The 21,972-nt window shown below is 41.5% G+C and overlaps 1 protein-coding gene across 1 annotated transcript in view; it reads left to right on the top strand.

Annotated features, from left to right (window-relative positions):
* The window catches only part of poc1b (POC1 centriolar protein B), a 71,725-nt gene extending 50,179 nt beyond the window's left edge, over positions 1 to 21,546 (top strand). Inside the window, exons 11-12 of the mRNA XM_046345582.1 lie at positions 20,127 to 20,369; positions 20,606 to 21,546. Coding sequence (XP_046201538.1) covers positions 20,127 to 20,369; positions 20,606 to 20,779 — 417 coding nt within the window. The 3' untranslated portion in view covers positions 20,780 to 21,546. The remainder of the gene's footprint in view (positions 1 to 20,126; positions 20,370 to 20,605) is intronic.
* The last annotated feature ends 426 nt before the right edge of the window (positions 21,547 to 21,972 follow it).

The raw sequence follows: 21,972 nt of genomic DNA, 5'->3' as shown, positions 1-21,972 counted from the left end.
AAACAAGCTTTTCAAGAGAATAATAGACTTCATAAAAAACCGACACAATATCAAGTTAGATCACATATGCTGGAGGTGTTTGTGAGGGAGATTGAGATAAGGGAGATTTAAATGTATACAATTTAGTGTGTGAGAATTTGTCTGTGTACATGCACACGGTTGTATTTGTGCGCTTTTGTTTGCATGACAGAGGATGAGGGCAATGGGTAGCCTAGCTGTACTGTAAAAGGATCCCTCCATCCGCTCTGCTACCCAGACTGTTAATATGTAGAGCCCAACAGGAAATAGAGCTTTAGAGCCCTTTGAGCCTCACCTGATGAGGTGACAGGGGACAGCTGTGGCTTGTCCCAACACAGGAAATGGCCTACTTTAACAGGACACCATATTTTGATATCACCCCAGCAGCCAGCCAGCCAGAACTGACTGTATCCCAAAATGGCACATTATTCCCTACATAGTGAACTACTTTTGACCAAAGCCCTGTGGGTTCTGGTCAAAAGTAGTACACTAAATAGGGAATATGGTACCATTTGGGAACGCAAACCATAAGGCTATTTATTCACCCTGGGGTGACCACGTACTTGTTATGCAGTCTAAATAACAATCCACTAACTGCAGGACAAGAGAAACTTAGGGTGTTGTTGTTCTGTTAGCTAAAATTAGATATATAGATTTTGTACTGTATTACAGATATTATATAGCAAGGTTAGTTAATGAAGGATATGTTGGGCACTAATATGAACAAAGCAAGCTAAGCAGCCTAGTTGTACTTGGTTCTATTCCCCTGGCCATCTTATCCTGATGGGAGCTGAAAACATGTTACAGTTAGTGTGTATCCTGATGATGGTAGCTGAAAACATGGTAAAGTTAGTGTGTATCCTGATGGTAGCTGAAAACATGTTACAGTTTGTGTATCCTGATGATGGTAGCTGAAAACCAGTTAGTGTGTATCCTGATGGTAGCTGAAAACATGTTACAGTTAGTGTGTATCCTGATGATGGTAGCTGAAAACATGTTACAGTTAGTGTGTATCCTGATGATGGTAGCTGAAAACATGTTAAAGTTAGTGTGTATCCTGATGATGGTAGCTGAGTTAATGTATCCTGATGGTAGCTGAAAACATGTTAAAGTTAGTGTATCCTGATGATGGTAGCTGAAAACATGTTGTTAGTGATGGTAGCTGAAAACATGTTAAAGTTAGTGTGTATCCTGATGATGGTAGCTGAAAACATGTTACAGTTAGTGTGTATCCTGATGATGGTAGCTGAAAACATGTTAAAGTTAGTGTGTATCCTGATGGTAGCTGAAAACATGGTAAAGTTAGTGTGTATCCTGATGATGGTAGCTGAAAAAACAGTGTGTATCCTGATGATATGGAAAACATGTTAAAGTTAGTGTGTATCCTGATGATGGTAGCTGAAAACATGTTACAGGTAGTATGTATCCTGATGATGGTAGCTGAAAACATGTTAAAGTTAGTATGTATCCTGATGATGGTAGCTGAAAACATGTTAAAGTTAGTATGTATCCTGATGATGGTAGCTGAAAACATGTTAAAGTTAGTATGTATCCTGATGATGGTAGTGTGTATCCTGATGATGGTGCTGAAAACATGTTACAGTTAGTGTGTATCCTGAGCTGAAAACATGTTACAGTTAGTGTATCCTGTATCCTGATGATGGTAGAAAACATGTTAAAAGTGTGTATCCTGATGATGGTAAAGTTAGTGTGTATCCTGATGATGGTAGCTGAAAACATGTTACAGTTAGTGTGTATCCTGATGATGGTAGCTGAAAACATGGTAAAGTTAGTGTGTATCTTGATGTTAGCTGAAAACATGTTACAGTTAGTGTGTATCCTGATGATGGTAGCTGAAAACATGGTAAAGTTAGTGTGTATCTTGATGGTAGCTGAAAACATGTTACAGTTAGTGTGTATCCTGATGATGGTAGCTGAAAACACAGTGTGTATCCTGATGATGGTAGCTGAAAACATGTTACAGTTAGTGTGTATCCTGATGATGGTAGCTGAAAACATGTAAAGTTAGTGTGTATCCTGATGATGGTAGCTGAAAACATGTTACAGTTAGTGTGTATCCTGATGATGGTAGCTGAAAACATGTTACAGTTAGTGTGTATCCTGATGATGGTAGCTGAAAACATGTTAGTGTGTATCCTGATGAGTTAAAGTTAGTGTGTATCCTTGATGGTAGCTGAAAACATGTTAAAGTTAGTGTGTATCCTGATGATGGTAGCTGAAAACATGTTACAGTTAGTGTGTATCCTGATGATGGTAGCTGAAAACATGTTACAGTTAGTGTGTATCCTGATGGTAGCTGAAAACATGTTACAGTTAGTGTGTATCCTGATGATGGTAGCTGAAAACATGTTACAGTTAGTGTGTATCCTGATGATGGTAGCTGAAAACATGTTACAGTTAGTGTGTATCCTGATGATGGTAGCTGAAAACATGTTAAAGTTATGTATCCTGATGATGGTAGCTGAAAACATGTTACAGTTAGTGTGTATCCTGATGATGGTAGCTGAAAACATGTTACAGTTAGTGTGTATCCTGATGATGGTAGCTGAAAACATGTTAAAGTTAGTGTGTATCCTGATGATGGTAGCTGAAAACATGTTACAGTTAGTGTGTATCCTGATGATGGTAGCTGAAAACATGTTACAGTTAGTGTGTATCCTGATGATGGTAGCTGAAAACATGATTAACTAGTTAGTGTGTATCCTGATGATGTATGATGTAAAGTTAGTGTGTATCCTGATGATGGTAGCTGAAAACATGTTACAGTTAGTGTGTATCCTGATGATGGTAGCTGAAAACATGTTAAAAACTGATGGTAGCTGAAAACATGTTACAGTTAGTGTGTATCCTGATGATGGTAGCTGAAAACATGGTAAAGTTAGTGATGTATCCTGATGATGGTAGCTGAAAACATGTTACAGTTAGTGTGTATCCTGATGATGGTAGCTGAAAACATAGTGTGTATCCTACAGTTAGTGTGTATCCTGATGATGGTAGCTGAAAACATGTTACAGTTAGTGTGTATCCTGATGATGGTAGCTGAAAACATGTTACAGTTAGTGTGTATCCTGATGATGGTAGCTGAAAACATGTTAAAGTTAGTGTGTATCCTGATGATGGTAGCTGAAAACATGTTAAAGTTAGTGTGTATCCTGATGATGGTAGCTGAAAACATGTTACAGTTAGTGTGTATCCTGATGGTAGCTGAAAACATGTTAAAGTTAGTGTGTATCCTGATGATGGTAGAAAACATGAAAACTGATGATGCTGAAAACAAAGTTAGTGTGTATCCTGATGATGGTAGCTGAAAACATGTTAAAGTTAGTGTGTATCCTGATGGTAGCTGAAAACATGTTACAGTTAGTGTGTATCCTGATGATGGTAGCTGAAAACATGTTAAAGTTAGTGTGTATCCTGATGATGGTAGCTGAAAACATGTAAAGTTAGTGTGTATCCTGATGATGGTAGCTGAAAACATGTTACAGTTAGTGTGTATCCTGATGATGGTAGCTGAAAACATGTTACAGTTAGTGTGTATCCTGATGATGGTAGCTGAAAACATGGTAAAGTTAGTGTGTATCCTGATGATGGTAGCTGAAAACATGTTACAGTTAGTGTGTATCCTGATGATGGTAGCTGAAAACATGTTACAGTTAGTGTGTATCCTGATGATGGTAGCTGAAAACATGTTACAGTTAGTGTGTATCCTGATGATGGTAGCTGAAAACATGTTAAAGTTAGTGTGTATCCTGATGATGGTAGCTGAAAACATGTTACAGTTAGTGTGTATCCTGATGATGGTAGCTGAAAACATGTTACAGTTAGTGTGTATCCTGATGATGGTAGCTGAAAACATGGTAAAGTTAGTGTGTATCCTGATGATGGTAGCTGAAAACATGTTACAGTTAGTGTGTATCCTGATGATGGTAGCTGAAAACATGTTACAGTTAGTGTGTATCCTGATGATGGTAGCTGAAAACATGGTAAAGTTAGTGTGTATCCTGATGATGCTAGCTGAAAACATGGTAAAGTTAGTGTGTATCCTGATGATGATAGCTGAAAACATGGTAAAGTTAGTGTGTATCCTGATGATGGTAGCTGAAAACATGGTAAAGTTAGTGTGTATCCTGATGATGGTAGCTGAAAACATGTTACAGTTAGTGTGTATCCTGATGATGGTAGCTGAAATAATGGTAAAGTTAGTGTGTATCCTGATGATGGTAGCTGAAAACATGGTAAAGTTAGTGTGTATCCTGATGATGGTAGCTGAAAACATGTTACAGTTAGTGTGTATCCTGATGATGGTAGCTGAAAACATGTTACAGTTAGTGTGTATCCTGATGATGGTAGCTGAAATAATGGTAAAGTTAGTGTGTATCCTGATGATGGTAGCTGAAAACATGGTAAAGTTAGTGTGTATCCTGATGATGGTAGCTGAAAACATGTTACAGTTAGTGTGTATCCTGATGATGGTAGCTGAAAACATGTTAAATTTAGTGTGTATCCTGATGATGGTAGCTGAAAACATGGTAAAGTTAGTGTGTATCCTGATGATGGTAGCTGAAAACATGGTAAAGTTAGTGTGTATCCTGATGATGGTAGCTGAAAACATGGTAAAGTTAGTGTGTATCCTGATGATGGTGAAAACAGCTGAAAACATGATGGTAGCTGAAAACAGTTAGTGTGTATCCTGATGATGGTAGCTGAAAACATGGTAAAGTTAGTGTGTATCTTGATGGTAGCTGAAAACATGTTACAGTTAGTGTGTATCCTGATGGTAGCTGAAAACATGTTACAGTTAGTGTGTATCCTGATGATGGTAGCTGAAAACATGTTACAGTTAGTGTGTATCCTGATGATGGTAGCTGAAAACATGTTACAGTTAGTGTGTATCCTGATGATGGTAGCTGAAAACATGTTACAGTTAAATAAATAAATAATAGTTAGTGTGTATCCTGATGATGCTAGCTGAAAACATGGTAAAGTTAGTGTGTATCCTGATGATGGTAGCTGAAAACATGTTACAGTTAGTGTGTATCTTGATGGGAGCTGAAAACATGTTACAGTTAGTGTGTATCCTGATGATGGTAGCTGAAAACATGTTACAGTTAAATAAATAAATAATAGTTAGTGTGTATCCTGATGATGCTAGCTGAAAACATGGTAAAGTTAGTGTGTATCCTGATGATGGTAGCTGAAAACATGTTACAGTTAGTGTGTATCCTGATGATGGGAGCTGAAAACATGGTAAAGTTAGTGTGTATCCTGATGATGGTAGCTGAAAACATGCTAAAGTTAGTGTGTATCCTGATGGTAGCTGAAAACATGTTACAGTTAGTGTGTATCCTGATGATGGTAGCTGAAAACATGTATCCTAAAGTTAGTGTGTAACCTGATGGTAGCTGAAAACATGTTACAGTTAGTGTGTAACCTGATGGTAGCTGAAAACATGTTAAAGTTAGTGTGTATCCTGATGATGGTAGCTGAAAACATGTTACAGTTAGTGTGTATCCTGATGATGGTAGCTGAAAACATGTTACAGTTAGTGTGTATCCTGATGATGGTAGCTGAAAACATGTTACAGTTAGTGTGTATCCTGATGATGGTAGCTGAAAACATGTTAAAGTTAGTGTGTATCCTGATGATGGTAGCTGAAAACATGGTAAAGTTAGTGTGTATCCTGATGATGGTAGCTGAAAACATGGTAAAGTTAGTGTGTATCCTGATGATGGTAGCTGAAAACATGTTACAGTTAGTGTGTATCCTGAGTTAGTGTGTATCCTGATGATGGTAGCTGAAAACATGTTACAGTTAGTGTGTATCCTGATGATGGTAGCTGAAAACATGCTAAAGTTAGTGTGTATCCTGATGGTAGCTGAAAACATGTTACAGTTAGTGTGTATCCTGATGATGGTAGCTGAAATAATGGTAAAGTTAGTGTGTATCCTGATGATGGTAGCTGAAAACATGGTAAAGTTAGTGTGTATCCTGATGATGGTAGCTGAAAACATGTTACAGTTAGTGTGTATCCTGATGATGGTAGCTGAAAACATGTTACAGTTAGTGTGTATCCTGATGATGGTAGCTGAAAACATGTTACAGTTAGTGTATCCTGATGATGGTAGCTGAAAACATGTTATGTTAAATAAATAAATAATAGTTAGTGTGTATCCTGATGATGCTAGCTGAAAACATGGTAAAGTTAGTGTGTATCCTGATGATGGTAGCTGAAAACATGTTACAGTTAGTGTGTATCTTGATGGGAGCTGAAAACATGTTACAGTTAGTGTGTATCCTGATGATGGTAGCTGAAAACATGTTACAGTTAAATAAATAAATAATAGTTAGTGTGTATCCTGATGATGCTAGCTGAAAACATGGTAAAGTTAGTGTGTATCCTGATGATGGTAGCTGAAAACATGTTACAGTTAGTGTGTATCCTGATGATGGGAGCTGAAAACATGGTAAAGTTAGTGTGTATCCTGATGATGGTAGCTGAAAACATGCTAAAGTTAGTGTGTATCCTGATGGTAGCTGAAAACATGTTACAGTTAGTGTGTATCCTGATGATGGTAGCTGAAAACATGCTAAAGTTAGTGTGTAACCTGATGGTAGCTGAAAACATGTTACAGTTAGTGTGTAACCTGATGGTAGCTGAAAACATGTTAAAGTTAGTGTGTATCCTGATGATGGTAGCTGAAAACATGTTACAGTTAGTGTGTATCCTGATGATGGTAGCTGAAAACATGTTACAGTTAGTGTGTATCCTGATGATGGTAGCTGAAAACATGTTAAATTTAGTGTGTATCCTGATGATGCTAGCTGAAAACATGGTAAAGTTAGTGTGTATCCTGATGATGCTAGCTGAAAACATGGTAAAGTTAGTGTGTATCCTGATGATGGTAGCTGAAAACATGTTACAGTTAGTGTGTATCCTGATGATGGGAGCTGAAAACATGGTAAAGTTAGTGTGTATCCTGATGATGGTAGCTGAAAACATGTTACAGTTAGTGTGTATCCTGATGATGGTAGCTGAAAACATGCTAAAGTTAGTGTGTATCCTGATGGTAGCTGAAAACATGTTACAGTTAGTGTGTATCCTGATGATGGTAGCTGAAATAATGGTAAAGTTAGTGTGTATCCTGATGATGGTAGCTGAAAACATGGTAAAGTTAGTGTGTATCCTGATGATGGTAGCTGAAAACATGGTAAAGTTAGTGTGTATCCTGATGATGGTAGCTGAAAACATGGTAAAGTTAGTGTGTATCCTGATGATGGTAGCTGAAAACATGGTAAAGTTAGTGTGTATCCTGATGATGGTAGCTGAAAACATGGTAAAGTTAGTGTGTATCCTGATGATGGTAGCTGAAAACATGTTACAGTTAGTGTGTATCCTGATGATGGTAGCTGAAAACATGTTACAGTTAGTGTGTATCCTGATGATGGTAGCTGAAATAATGGTAAAGTTAGTGTGTATCCTGATGATGGTAGCTGAAAACATGGTAAAGTTAGTGTGTATCCTGATGATGGTAGCTGAAAACATGTTACAGTTAGTGTGTATCCTGATGATGTTAGCTGAAAACATGTTAAAGTTAGTGTGTATCCTGATGATGGTAGCTGAAAACATGGTAAAGTTAGTGTGTATGCTGATGATGGTAGCTGAAAACATGGTTAAGTTAGTGTGTATCCTGATGATGGTAGCTGAAAACATGCTAAAGTTAGTGTGTATCCTGATGATGGTAGCTGAAAACATGCTAAAGTTAGTGTGTATCCTGATGGTAGCTGAAAACATGTTACAGTTAGTGTGTAACCTGATGGTAGCTGAAAATATTGTAAAGTTAGTGTGTATCCTGATGATGGTAGCTGAAAACATGTTACAGTTAGTGTGTATCCTGATGATGGTAGCTGAAAACATGTTACAGTTAGTGTGTATCCTGATGATGGTAGCTGAAAACATGTTACAGTTAGTGTGTATCCTGATGATGGTAGCTGAAAACATGTTACAGTTAAATAAATAAATAATAGTTAGTGTGTATCCTGATGATGGTAGCTGAAAACATGCTAAAGTTAGTGTGTATCCTGATGATGGTAGCTGAAAACATGTTACAGTTAAATAAATAAATAAATAAATAATAGTTAGTGTGTATCCTGATGATGGTAGCTGAAAACATGTTACAGTTAGTGTGTATCCTGATGGTAGCTGAAAACATGCTAAAGTTAGTGTGTATCCTGATGGGAGCTGAAAACATGTTACAGTTAGTGTGTATCCTGATGATGGTAGCTGAAAACATGTTACAGTTAGTGTGTATCCTGATGATGGTAGCTGAAAACATGGTAAAGTTAGTGTGTATCCTGATGATGGTAGCTGAAAACATGTTACAGTTAGTGTGTATCCTGATGATGGTAGCTGAAAACATGGTAAAGTTAGTGTGTATCCTGATGATGGTAGCTAAAAACATGTTACAGTTAGTGTGTATCCTGATGGTAGCTGAAAACATGGTAAAGTTAGTATGTATCCTGATGATGGTAGCTGAAAACATGGTAAAGTTAGTATGTATCCTGATGATGGTAGCTGAAAACATGGTAAAGTTAGTGTGTATGGGTGAGAAGAAGAAGGATCGGTCTCTGAATGGCCGTTGGTTGGTAGTGGGTTAAATAAAGAAAAAATTATGCATTAAAAATCCAGGAATGTAGAATTATTGTGCAATTTGTATACTGCTACATTGAGGTTTTGTCTTTCATTATTTTTTATCTGCCGTTAGTATGTAGCCTAAGCTTTAGGGCCTAACTGTAGCATGTCAAATACACAACAGTAGCCTAAGCTTTAGGGCCTAACTGTAGCATGTCAAATACACAACAGTAGCCTAAGCTTTAGGGCCTAACTGTAGCATGTCAAATACACAACAGTAGCCTAAGCTTTAGGGCCTAACTGTAGCATGTCAAATACACAACAGTAGCCTAAGCTTTAGGGCCTAACTGTAGCATGTCAAATACACAACAATTGACAAATGCTTTTGGGAAGTTTACGTCGATCCGCTGAGGCAGAAAGGAAAATGTAGGAGTTTAATTCAATAAGAGAAAAGCTGTGAAATAGAGTTCAAAATGAATAGAAGGTCCAGAACATTAGTCTAATGTTTGGTGAAGTGGTAAAAGATGATGATAGCAGTGTTATTTGTGAGGCGCTATACAAATTCGACAGTCACAAGATGGAGACTTCAAAATGACACATCAAGTGAATTGTACTGTTCAGATAGGCTACTATTCCATTTAACCCATCTGAAATCTGGACACCGACTGTAGGTCTATAGCCTCTCACATATCCTAATATTTTAATAACTCCTGAAGAATTAAGCATTTCTTGCAGTAAAAATATAAACCTAATGTTAATTTTGACTCCGGAACAGGAGTGGAAAAATATGATTTATTTCTTTAATCTGAGTGTGCGTTTAGGGTCCATCTGTAAAGGTGGTATCTTTATCAGCATCATACACGCTGATAGTATTTCAACCACACAAAATATGCATCTAAGCCGAAGAAATCACGTTGGGTTGTTTCAATAGCTTTTAATTTCCTTAAAACTGGTCAAACCACTTGGACATTTTTACATGGAAAATGTTTCCAATTTATTTGTATTTTTTTAGCATTTTGTCCCCGGTCCCTAAATGTCTTTGTTGGGCGAGAGAAGCAGAGATAAAAGAGAAAACAAACTTACCGATAATTCTATGGATTTATTACATTATTCTAATGCGTAAATGTTTACTTAGTCTTCTAGAGCAACAAGCACTGACCAAAGAGAAGCTGCATGTATCTAATTATAGACGAGATTACATTATAAGCAGAAATGGGCTTATCTAAAAAGTCCTGTCAAAATTGTTCTGCCATCCGTATTTTCTATGTTCGCAGGTTAGGGTCGGCTGCTGACCTCAGATTTTCACTTTATCAGAGTCGGGCTGTAGCAGCTGCGGGTGAACAAACCGCTGACCCGCGTATCTCACACACACACACAGACTGACTGAGGCCAGAGAGCAGACACTTTTAGCCTGGCCAGCTAGCTCCCCTCCAGTAGACCTTGGTTCAATAGTTATTTGAAATACTTTAGCTGGAGTTGATTGAGCTTGCCTGTTGCATTGCAACCAATAGAAAAATCCTGAAAGTGCTAACCCTGCCCACCTAGCACTACAGGTGTGCTAAAACAGTGGTTTTGAAACATATTATTTTCTACACGTGGCCCCCTTTCCAGCATTGGGGAACATCCCGCGTGCCATTTCGATTGGCACAAGCACTGTTCATGACACACTGTTTACACCCCTCTTGTTGGTGGAGAGAATTTTGCAGGTTTAAAGCTTATTTACAGCAGTTCTACACATTTTGTCATGGGGTGCAAAGAAAATGTTGCAGTTTTAAAGCACATTTCTTGGAAGTATATACATTTTGCCCTGTCTAATGTGTATTCATGTGATATTTGAGTGACAAAAAAAGGTTTAAAAGTTAGCTGACATGGGCTAACTGATTTAGACATTTCTGACACGTTTAAATACAAATTACTAACATGACAAGAGGAACTAATAATGCACTACCCAGTTTTGAAATGACACCCTGTTATAGCTGGACTTGGCACCGTCCTCTGCCCCCCCCACCCAGTTTGAGAACTACTAGGCTAAAACAAACGCTCAAGTATTTGAAAGACCCAAAATGGTATTTGAACCCAGGTACTCATTGCTACTAACTCCCACAAACGCTTTGATCTCCAAGACTCATGAAGGAAGATGGTCAAAATGACTGCAGTGTGTGAGACAGAACCTGGGCGCGGTCAGGGGAGATAGTGCCTCCTTTGATTTCCAGAAGGATTTCAAATCCAAATAAGTGTGGTGTTCGCGTACACAGTTTAGGAGATGTTATAGTGGGTTCATTGAAATGCTTTTTACTAGCTCTTAACAGTGCAGTAAATTGTCAAACAAATGCACAAATAATAAATCATCAAAAACTAGAAACAAGAAATCAAGAATGTCAGAACGAATCCAATTAACAACCCATTTCTTTGGTCTCTGAGGCTGACTAATGGTGTTACCATGGCATCCTGTGACGAGGAAATGTTCTCTTCCCCATCAGCAGGCGGACAGAGAGTAGCGGCACTCTGCTCTACTTGCCTATGTGTTTATAGGGGAAGAGAATGGAGAAATGTGGACCGAGGACACGCGCGTGCACACACACAAAACCTTGCATTTTCTCTTTTTAATATCTGTGTATGATATACTGTACCAGTCAAAAGTTTGGACACACCCAGTCATTCAAGGGTTTTTCTTTATTTTGACTATTTTCTACCTTGTACCGTAATAGTGAAGACATCAACTATGAAATAATACATGGAGTCATGTAGTAACCAAAAAAAGTGTTAAACAGATCTAAATATATTTGAGATTCTTAAAAGTAGCCACTCTTTGCCTTGACAGCTTTGCACAGTCTTGGCCTTCTCTCAACCAGCTTCATGAGGTAGTCACCTGGAATGCATTTCAATTAACAGGTGTTCCTTGTTAAAAGTTAATTTGTGGAATTTCTTTCCTCGATGCGTTTGAACCAATCAGTTGTGTTGTGACAAGGTAGGGGTGGTATACAGAAGATAGCCCTGTTTGGTAAAAGACCGAGTCCATATTATGGAAAGAAACAGCTCAAGTAAGCCAAGAGAAATGACAGTCCATCATTTACTTTAAGACATGAAGGTCAATCAATCCAGAAAAAGTTGAACTTTTGAAAGTTTCTTCTAGTGCAGTCGCGAAAACCATCACGCGCTTTGATTAAACTAGCTCGCATGAGGACTGCCACAGGAAAGGAAGACCCAGAGTTACCTCTGCTGCAGAGGATAAGTTCATTAGTTTTACCAGCATCATAAATGTCAGCCCAAATAAATGCTTCAGAGTTCAAGTAACAGACACATCTCAACATCAACTGTTCAGAGGAGACTGTGTGAATCAGGCCTTCATGATCAAATTTTTGCAAAGAGACCACTACTAAAGGACACCAATAAGAAGAAGAGACTTACTTGGGCCAAGAAACACGAGCAATGGACATTAGACCAGTGGAAGTCCAAATTTGAGATTTTTGTTTCCGACCTCCGTATCTTTGTGAGACGCAGAGTAGGTGAACGGATGATCTCCGCATATGTGGTTCCCACTGTGACGCATGCAGGAGGTGTGGTTGTGCTTTGCTGGAGACACGGTCTGTGATTTAGAGTTCAAGGCACACTTAACCAGCATGGCTACCACAGCATTCTGCAGCAATACGCCATCCCATTCTTCACAATCACCCACCCTCAACCCAATTTAGGTGGTTTGGGATGAGTTGGACCACAGAGTGAAGGAAAAACAGCCAACAAGTGCTCAGCATATGTGGAAACATAATCAAGACTGTTGGGAAAGCATTCCAGGTGAAGCTGGTTGAGAGAATGCTAAGAGTGTGCAAAACTGTGAAAGGGGGGCTACTTTGAATAATCTCACATTTTAAATATATTTTGACCCTAACACTTTTTGATTACTACTTGATTCCATATGTCTTATGTCATAGTTTGGATGTCTTCAATATTATTTTACAATGTAGAAAATAGTAAAAATTAGGAAAACCCTGGAATGAGTAGGTGTGTCCAAACTTTTGACCACTTGTGTGTGTGTTTTTATGTATTTACCTATTTTCCTTTAATCTATCTAACACTTTAGTCAACAACTCAATCAAACTAGTTTGGTAACATGGCATGTTAGCTGTTTAAATCCACAAGAGAAAGTAAGAAATCAACTTACCCCCTAACAACAACACTATAATTGTATATTTGCTGTGCTTATATATCCCACAGCAACAACAGACACAGCCTATAACAATTATTCTGATTGTTTCTTCTCTCTCAGCACCACTCTTTCAGACCACTCTGCTGTAGCTCATAAATATAGAATGAGAACCAAATGGCACCCTATTCCTTTTATAGTGCATTTCTTTAGACCAGGGCCCATAGGGTATTCATCAATAGTAGTGCAGTGCATAGGAATAGTCTGTCATTTTAGATGTACTCATTTCTAATCGTCTGGGTGAGATGGAGAGGCTGGCTAGTGGCTGGCGAGGACAGGGAGATAAATGAATTGGTCATTGGCATTAATTGGGTACATTGCTGGCGCTAGCTGTCCACCTGTGTCCACTTCAAAATCTGGGACAAAGTGTTCACTGTAGACAGAGTGGCATGACCTTCTATGGGCTGAAGATGCTGCTAATGGAAACAACACAAGCCTTAAAAATAATGTGTAAACAATTATCATACGTATCTAATATTGCTGTACGTTATCCATTTCTGGAGCTGATATTAAAGCAGTACTCTTACCCTTTACCCGCGGGTATGTTACAGAATATTATGCCAGCCCTTCTGTAATAGTAACAGATAACGGCCTTCAGTTGTCAACCTCAGGATTGAAGTTTTCATAATATTACATACTAACACAGTGGTATCAGACAGACTGTGCTCCAGCTTTGTTATCTATCTGGGAATGGTTCTGTAGTTTTGATTGAAGTTTCTGTTCGCCCACTCTTCTCCCACCGACAAACCGAACAGACAGCCGAGCTGGCAGAATGCCACCGATGGCCTTGCTTGCTGTGGCAATGAGCCGTGTCTCGCCATTCCACATGACATGGCAAACGAGCACAGTGTGTGTGTTTAGTGATTGACACATGGTATGCTGCCTCTTAATGTCTGATTGCTCTCCAACTTCCTGCAAGAGAAGGGAAAGACGCAAGAGGAAGTGAAAAGAGAGATGGATAGAGTCAGGTCTGGGTCTGCTGAGCATTAATGAACACAACAGATGTTGCCCAGATGCGGCCCAGGGGGGGTCAGAGAGAGAGAACCCGAGAGAGGGGGGAGAAGGGAGGGGGAAAGCGAGATAGAAAGGAGTCCAGTTGGAGTCCCTCTTCACACACTGACAGCTTTGTTCACCTCCAGTCAGGACCAAGCCCTCCTTCCTCTCCCTTCCACCCTCTTCTCCCCCCAAGACTCTTTGATGTAAGTGCACAGGAAACAAGGCAGGAATCGATTCCTCCATGCATTAAGCCCCCACTCACCACCTCCTTCCTCTCCTCTTGTCTCATTCCTTCTCTTTATCTCTATCTCCTCGCCCCTGTACCTCCCTCACCCTGCCCAGGAAGCTCGCTAGCACGTTGTTTTTGTCTGTGTCCATGTGTATGTGTATTGTATGGGGCCGTTGGAGCACAGGGACAGATCTTGTCTGTATCTTTGTCTGTGTGCTAGCAGTGATCTGACGTCTGTGTGTTGGAGCAACATTGTAGATCGTGTTGATCCTTGTCTGTCTGCGTGGTCTTGGGTTGTGTTTCCAAAGCAGGAACACGTGAGCCTGCTTTGAATAATGAAATTCCTTTTGAATAAAATGTATGAAATTCAATGATTTACTGTCTCTAAGGACGGGCCGCAGCTAGTTTCTATTGTTTATCTTGCTTCAGGAGGTATGAATTTGGTCTCAGAATATGTAGGAAAGTTCTCCAACTCGTTGACCCTGTTTTTTAACTGTTTGCCTGTTTTATTAGGAGCAAGCCAACACGATGAGTCCTACTCACCAAGTCTCTTGAGTCATAAACGCTCAAGTTATCAAGTCAAATGTAATTTGTCACATGCTGTAGACTAACAACAAAATGCTCAATAACAGGCCCTTACCTACAATGCATATAAAATGATAGAAAAATAATAACACAAGGAATAAATACTCAATGAGTATCTATAACTTGGCTATATACACAGGTACCAGTCCTGAGTTGATGTGCAGGAGATAATTGAGGGTGTGCTCAGCCCTCCCTTTCCTGTAGTCCACAATCAACTCTGTTGTCTTGTTGAGGGAGAGGTTATTGTCCTGCACCACACTGCCAGGTCACTAACCTCTAACCCTATAGGCTGTCTCATCGTCGTCGGTGATCAGGCCTACCACCGTCGTGTCGTCATCAACCTTAATAATGGTGTTTGGAGTCGTGCGTAGCCATGCAGTCGTGGGTGAACAGGGAGTACTGGAGGGGACTAAGCACGCACCCCCGAGAGGCCCCTGTGTTGAAGGTCAGCGTGGCGGATATGTTGTTGCTAACCTTTACCACCTGAGGGCGGCCCATTAGGAAGTCCAGGATCCAGTTGCAGAGGGAGGTGTTCAGTCTCAGGGTCCTTAGCTTAGTGATTAGCTTGGAGGACACTATTGTATTGAACGCTGAGCTGTAGTCAATGAACAGCATACTCACGTAGGTGTTCCTCTTGTCCAGGTGGGAGAGAGCAGTGTGGAGTGTATCTGTGGATCTGTTGCGGTGATTTGGAGTGGGTCCAGGTTTCTGAGATGATGGTTTTATGTGAGCCATGACCAGCCCTTTAAAGCATTTCATGTCTACGGACGTGAGTGCTACGTGAGGGTGATTGTCTTTTAGAGATGTTACCTTGGCCTTCTTGGGCACAGTCTCTCTCCTCTCATCGTCTCCGTTCCTCTACTGTAAAAACATTATTGGCCAGAGGAAGGGATGTAGAGTGGGAGGGGAGAGAGACTGGCTAGGCTTTACAGCTTATAGGATTCATGAACTAACACATTTACCATGTTTTGTCATTAGCATTACGGTTGTAACCACTTCCTCGATGTCAGGGCTTCCGGCAGCAGTCAGGGCTTCCCACCCGGCAGCAGTCAGGGCTTCCCACCCGGCAGCAGTCAGGGCTTCCCACCCGGCAGCAGTCAGGGCTTCCCACCCGGCAGCAGTCAGGGCTTCCCACCCGGCAGCAGTCAGGGCTTCCCACCCGGCAGCAGTCAGGGCTTCCCACCCGGCAGCAGTCAGGTCTTCCCACCCGGCAGCAGTCAGGTCTTCCCACCCGGCAGCAGTCAGGGCTTCCCAACTGGCAGCCCATGGGGGATTTTATGTGGCCCCCCAAGTTTTATAATAATAATAATAATATATGCTATTTAGCAGACGCTTTTATCCAAAGCGACTTACAGACAAGTGTGCATAAAGGGTTACTTTATAGTTGTTTATTGTTTTATTGTTGGAAATAAGACTGTAAATACACCAGCAAATCAGTTGTTATTTTTAGTTTGGAAATCTGTTCCAATATATTCCCTGCATAATAGAGAGAGAGAGAGATAGACCCTGAGTCTACAAAATATTAGGAACACCTTCCTAATATTCAAATCAAATCAAATCAAATTTATTTATATAGCCCTTCGTACATCAGCTGATATCTCAAAGTGCTGTACAGAAACCCAGCCTAAAACCCCAAACAGCAAACAATGCAGGTGTAAAAGCACGGTGGCTAGGAAAAACTCCCTAGAAAGGCCAAAACCTAGGAAGAAACCTAGAGAGGAACCGGGCTATGTGGGGTGGCCAGTCCTCTTCTGGCTGTGCCGGGTAGAGATTATAACAGAACATGACCAAGATGTTCAAATGTTCATAAATGACCAGCATGGTCAAATAATAATAAGGCAGAACAGTTGAAACTGGAGCAGCAGCACAGTCAGGTGGACTGGGGACAGCAAGGAGCCATCATGTCAGGTAGTCCTGGGGCACGGTCCTAGGGCTCAGGTCCTCCGAGAGAGAGAAAGAAAGAGAGAATTAGAGAGAGCATATGTGGGGTGGCCAGTCCTCTTCTGGCTGTGCCGGGTGGAGATTATAACAGAACGTGGCCAAGATGTTCAAATGTTCATAAATGACCAGCATGGTTGAATAATAGTAAGGCAGAACAGTTGAAACTGGAGCAGGAGCATGGCCAGGTGGACTGGGGACAGCAAGGAGTCCTCATGTCAGGTAGTCCTGGGACATGGTCCTAGGGCCCAGGCCAGTTGAAACTGGAGCAGCAGCATGGCCAGGTGGACTGGGGACAGCAAGGAGTCATCATGTCAGGTAGTCCTGGGGCATGGTCCTAGGGCTCAGGTCCTCCGAGAGAGAGAAAGAAAGGGAGAAGGAGAGAATTAGAGAACGCACACTTAGATTCACACAGGACACCTGAATAGGACAGGAGAAGTACTCCAGATAAACAAACTGACCCTAGCCCCCCGACACATAAACTACTGCAGCATAAATACTGGAGGCTGAGACAGGAGGGGTCAGGAGACACTGTGGCCCCATCCGAGGACACCCCCGGACAGGGCCAAACAGGAAGGATATAACCCCACCCACTTTGCCAAAGCACAGCCCCCACACCACTAGAGGGAAATCTTCAACCACCAACTTACCATCCTGAGACAAGGCCGAGTATAGCCCACAAAGATCTCCGACACGGTACAACCCAAGGGGGGAACCCAGACAGGCCGACCACAACAGTGAATCAACCCACCCAGGTGACGCACCCCCCCAGGGACGGCACGAGAGAGCCCCAGCAAGCCAGTGACTCAGCCCCGTAACAGGGTTAGAGGCAAAGAATCCCAGTGAAAAGAGGGGAACCGGCCAGGCAGAGACAGCAAGGGCGGTTCGTTGCTCCAGAGCCTTTCCGTTCACCTTCCCACTCCTGGGCCAGACTACACTCAATCATATGACCCACTGAAGAGATGAGTCTTCAGTAAAGACTTAAAGGTTGAGACCGAGTTTGCGTCTCTGACATGGGTAGGCAGACCGTTCCATAAAAATGGAGCTCTATAGGAGAAAGCCCTGCCTCCAGCTGTTTGCTTAGAAATTCTAGGGACAATTAGGAGGCCTGCGTCTTGTGACCGTAGCGTACGTGTAGGTATGTACGGCAGGACCAAATCAGAGAGGTAGGTAGGAGCAAGCCCATGTAATGCTTTGTAGGTTAGCAGTAAAACCTTGAAATCAGCCCTTGCTTTGACAGGAAGCCAGTGTAGAGAGGCTAGCACTGGAGTAATATGATCACATTTTTTGGTTCTAGTCAGGATTCTAGCAGCCGTATTTAGCACTAACTGAAGTTTATTTAGTGCTTTATCCGGGTAGCCGGAAAATAGAGCATTGCAGTAGTCTAACCTAGAAGTGACAAAAGCATGGATTAATTTTTCTGCATAATTTTTGGACAGAAAGTTTCTGATTTTTGCAATGTTACGTAGATGGAAAAAAGCTGTCCTCGAAATGGTCTTGATATGTTCTTCAAAAGAGAGATCAGGGTCCAGAGTAACGCCGAGGTCCTTCAGTTTTATTTGAGACGACTGTACAACCATTAAGATTAATTGTCAGATTCAACAGAAGATCACTTTGTTTCTTGGGACCTAGAACAAGCATCTCTGTTTTCTATTTTCTGTGTACCAGGGAGCTAGTTTCTTATGAGACATTTTTTTAGTTTTTAGGGGTGCAACTGCATCTAGGGTATTGCGCAAGGTTAAATTGAGATCCTCAGTTAGGTGGTTAACGGATTTTTGTCCTCTGGCGTCCTTGGGTAGGCAGAGGGAGTCTGGAAGGGCATCAAGGAATCTTTGTGTTGTCTGTGAATTTATAGCACGACTTTTGATGTTCCTTGGTTGGGGTCTGAGCAGATTATTTGTTGCAATTGTAAACGTAATAAAATGGTGGTCCGATAGTCCAGGATTATGAGGAAAAACATTAAGATCCACAACATTTATTCCATGGGACAAAACTAGGTCCAGCGTATGACTGTGAGAGTGAGTGGGTCCAGAGACATGTTGGACAAAACCCACTGAGTCGATGATGGCTCCAAAAGCCTTTTGGAGTGGGTCTGTGGACTTTTCCATGTGAATATTAAAGTCACCAAAGATTAGAATATTATCTGCAATGACTACAAGGTCTGATAGGAATTCAGGGAACTCAGTGAGAAACGCTGTATATGGCCCAGGAGGCCTGTAAATAGTAGCTATAAAAAGTGATTGAGTAGGCTGCATAGATTTCATGACTAGAAGCTCAAAAGACGAAAACGTCATTTTTTTTTTTGTAAATTGAAATTTGCTATCGTAAATGTTAGCAACACCTCCGCCTTTGCGGGATGCACGGGGGATATGGTCACTAGTGTAGCCAGGAGGTGAGGCCTCATTTAACACAGTAAATTCATCAGGCTTAAGCCATGTTTCAGTCAGGCCAATCACATCAAGATTATGATCAGTGATTAGTTCATTGACTATAATTGCCTTTGAAGTAAGGGATCTAACATTAAGTAGCCCTTATTGACTTGTACCTGTGCTTCCCACAGTTGTGTCAAGTTGGCTGGATGTCCTTTGGGTGGTGGACCATTCTTGATACACACAGGAAACTGCTGAGTGTGAAAAACCCAGCAGTGTGGCACTTCTTGACACGCTAAAACTGGGCGCCCGGCACCTACAACCATACCGGTTCAAAGGCACTTCAATATTTTCTATTGCTCGTTCACCCCTTTCATCTACACTGATTGAAGTGGATTTAACAAGTGACCTTTTAATAAGGGATCATAGCTTTTACCTGGTCAGTCTGTCATGTAAAGAGCAGGTGTTCCTAATGTTTTGTACACTCAATGTAAATGATCGTATACAAATGTAAACATGGTTTGAAATGGTTATATTTTATTCAAATATTATGTCTGTTTGGGCTTCTTGCATTAGATTTGCTGTCTACAAATGATTAGTAATTATGGTGTGGCAGGGTAGCCTAGTGGTTAGAGCGTTGGACTAGTAACCGAAAGGTTGCAAGTTCAAATTCCCGAGCTGACAAGGTACAAATCTGTCGTTCTGCCCCTGAACAGGCAGTTAACCCACTGTTCCTAGGCCGTCATTGAAAATAAGAATTTGTTCTTAACTGACTTGCCTAGTTAAAAAAAAAATATATTCTGACCTCATGAAAAAATCTGCTTGCGGCCGAATCTAGTTGATGGTCTCTGGTCTACGTATTGTCAATGGGTTGTTGATGAAGCCGGCTAGATTAAGTTGTCTCATAAAACCAGTCTCTACCTGGTTAATAGCCCTCTCACATGACGTCTACGGAACCACAGATCTTACTGTTGTGAGGTCCTGTTCAGGTCAGAAGTCCCCGCACCAAGAAAACCATTGAGTTATAAATTGCAATGCTTTCCCTCAAATTCAGTTGTGAGGTCCTTAAAGTTAATGTTCACTTCAAAATCAATCAAACCTGGTCAGCTGTTGCATTCACCCTCCCCTCTTTCTTTCAAGGCTGTCAACGGCCATGCAAACAATTTGCCAGCACGGCGGATTGCCAGTACCAGCCTCAACCCCAACGAAGACTGCCACAGTAGTGGACAGGATTCGACATCTGGTTCCCAGTCCGGGCAAATGGGAGGCAGGAGGGAGGAGGAACAGGGGATGATGTACCCTCTGGAGGTGTGCTCAGACCTCCCCATGAACTTCAGCAGCACCCTGGAACGCATCGTCCAGCAGCTTGACGTCCTCACTCAGGTCAGTCCCTTAACTCTTAATCCAAATCTGGCAGCCCTGGCTAAACCACTTCATTTCAACCCAATCTGGCAACCATAAAATACTTCCCCTTCCATCCCAATCTGGCAACTCAATTGTAATGTTTATGAAAGAAGAGCAGCTGATACAGAGTTAGATGTTGAAATGAGTGAAGTGTTGACACAGTCGTGAAAGACTTTTAGTCTAAAACTGGTGTGTGATCCTCTCCTACCCCATAGACTGTCTCTGTGTTGGAAGAACGTCTCACCCTGACGGAGGACAAACTGAAGGAGTGTTTATTCAACCAGAGTCAGATCCTGCTGCAGGTGCGAGGGGAGGAGAAGGACCGAAGGAGAGAGAGAGTGGAGGAAGAGTGGGAAGGTGAGAGCGGATCCCCTGTCGCCTCAGCCTAAGGTCACCCACCTCCCTCTCCACAGACACACACTCCTCCCTTTAACTTGGTTGTGTGTGAGGGGGGGGGGGGTGGACAGGGAATGTGGGGTCCTTAACCTCCACCTTGGTGGTCTTTCTCAGGGGCAATTGTCTTAATCAAATCCTCCCTCTATCTCGCCACTCTTTTAAAGATTATTCAATCCTACAGCACAGTGTGTCTGGGACACTTAAACCAAAGCTTTTTGGCTAGGGACTAGGGTGAGTTTTTGTACATATACCAGTGTGTGCATATGTTCATCGGTGTGTGCGCGGGTGCGTGCGTTTGGAAGATCTTTGCGAGGCCCCTCCATAATGAAAGGTTGATGAAGGGGAGCGGAGGACAAGACAGCTGCAGCTATGAAAACAGCCGGTCTGTCTGTCTGTGGACAGTGAATGGAGCAGAGCGTGCTGGGCCAGGCAGGGGCTCCCTTCACTGTCCAATTCCTCTGGTCTCCTTCTCCTGGACAGGCCACCATAAACATGCCTTCCTTACACCTCTCTCCCTCTCGTGTGTGTGTGTGTGTGTGTGTGTGTGTGTGTGTGTGTGTGTGTGTGTGTGTGTGCATGCATCGCTATGGGTTATTGTACTAGCATTTATTATTAGAATCTATGCATTATGTCATGTGCTGATGAAGCGCCTGTGTGTGTGTGTATGACCATATATCCCCACTGTTGTATAGTGTACGGCATATTTTCTCATGCGTTCCCTTTCATACTATGAACTAAATAAATTGAACATATTGCACTGGCATGTCTCCATGTGTGTCATTTTTACATCAGCAGTTGCTCTATAACAGCCCACAAGTATCCAAAACTCGCTCTGTTACATTTTTATTTTTATTTTTTTATTTCACCTTTATTTAACCAGGTAGGCTCGTTGAAAACAAGTTCTCATTTGCAACTGCGACCTGGCCAAGATAAAGCATAGCAGTGTGAACAGACAACACAGAGTTACACATGGAGTAAACAATTAACAGGTAAATAACACAGTAGAAAAAAAACGGAGTCTATATACAATGTGTGCAAAAGGCATGAGGAGGTAGGCGAATAATTACAATTTTGCAGATTAACACTGGAGTGATAAATGATCAGATGGTCATGTACAGGTAGAGATATTGGTGTGCAAAAGAGCAGAAAAGTAAATAAATAAAAACAGTATGGGGGTGAGGTAGGT

The sequence above is a fragment of the Oncorhynchus gorbuscha genome, linkage group LG01 (assembly GCF_021184085.1).
Source record: "Oncorhynchus gorbuscha isolate QuinsamMale2020 ecotype Even-year linkage group LG01, OgorEven_v1.0, whole genome shotgun sequence".
Taxonomy (NCBI): Eukaryota; Metazoa; Chordata; class Actinopteri; order Salmoniformes; family Salmonidae; genus Oncorhynchus; species Oncorhynchus gorbuscha.
This window is presented reverse-complemented; position numbering and strand designations above follow the sequence as displayed.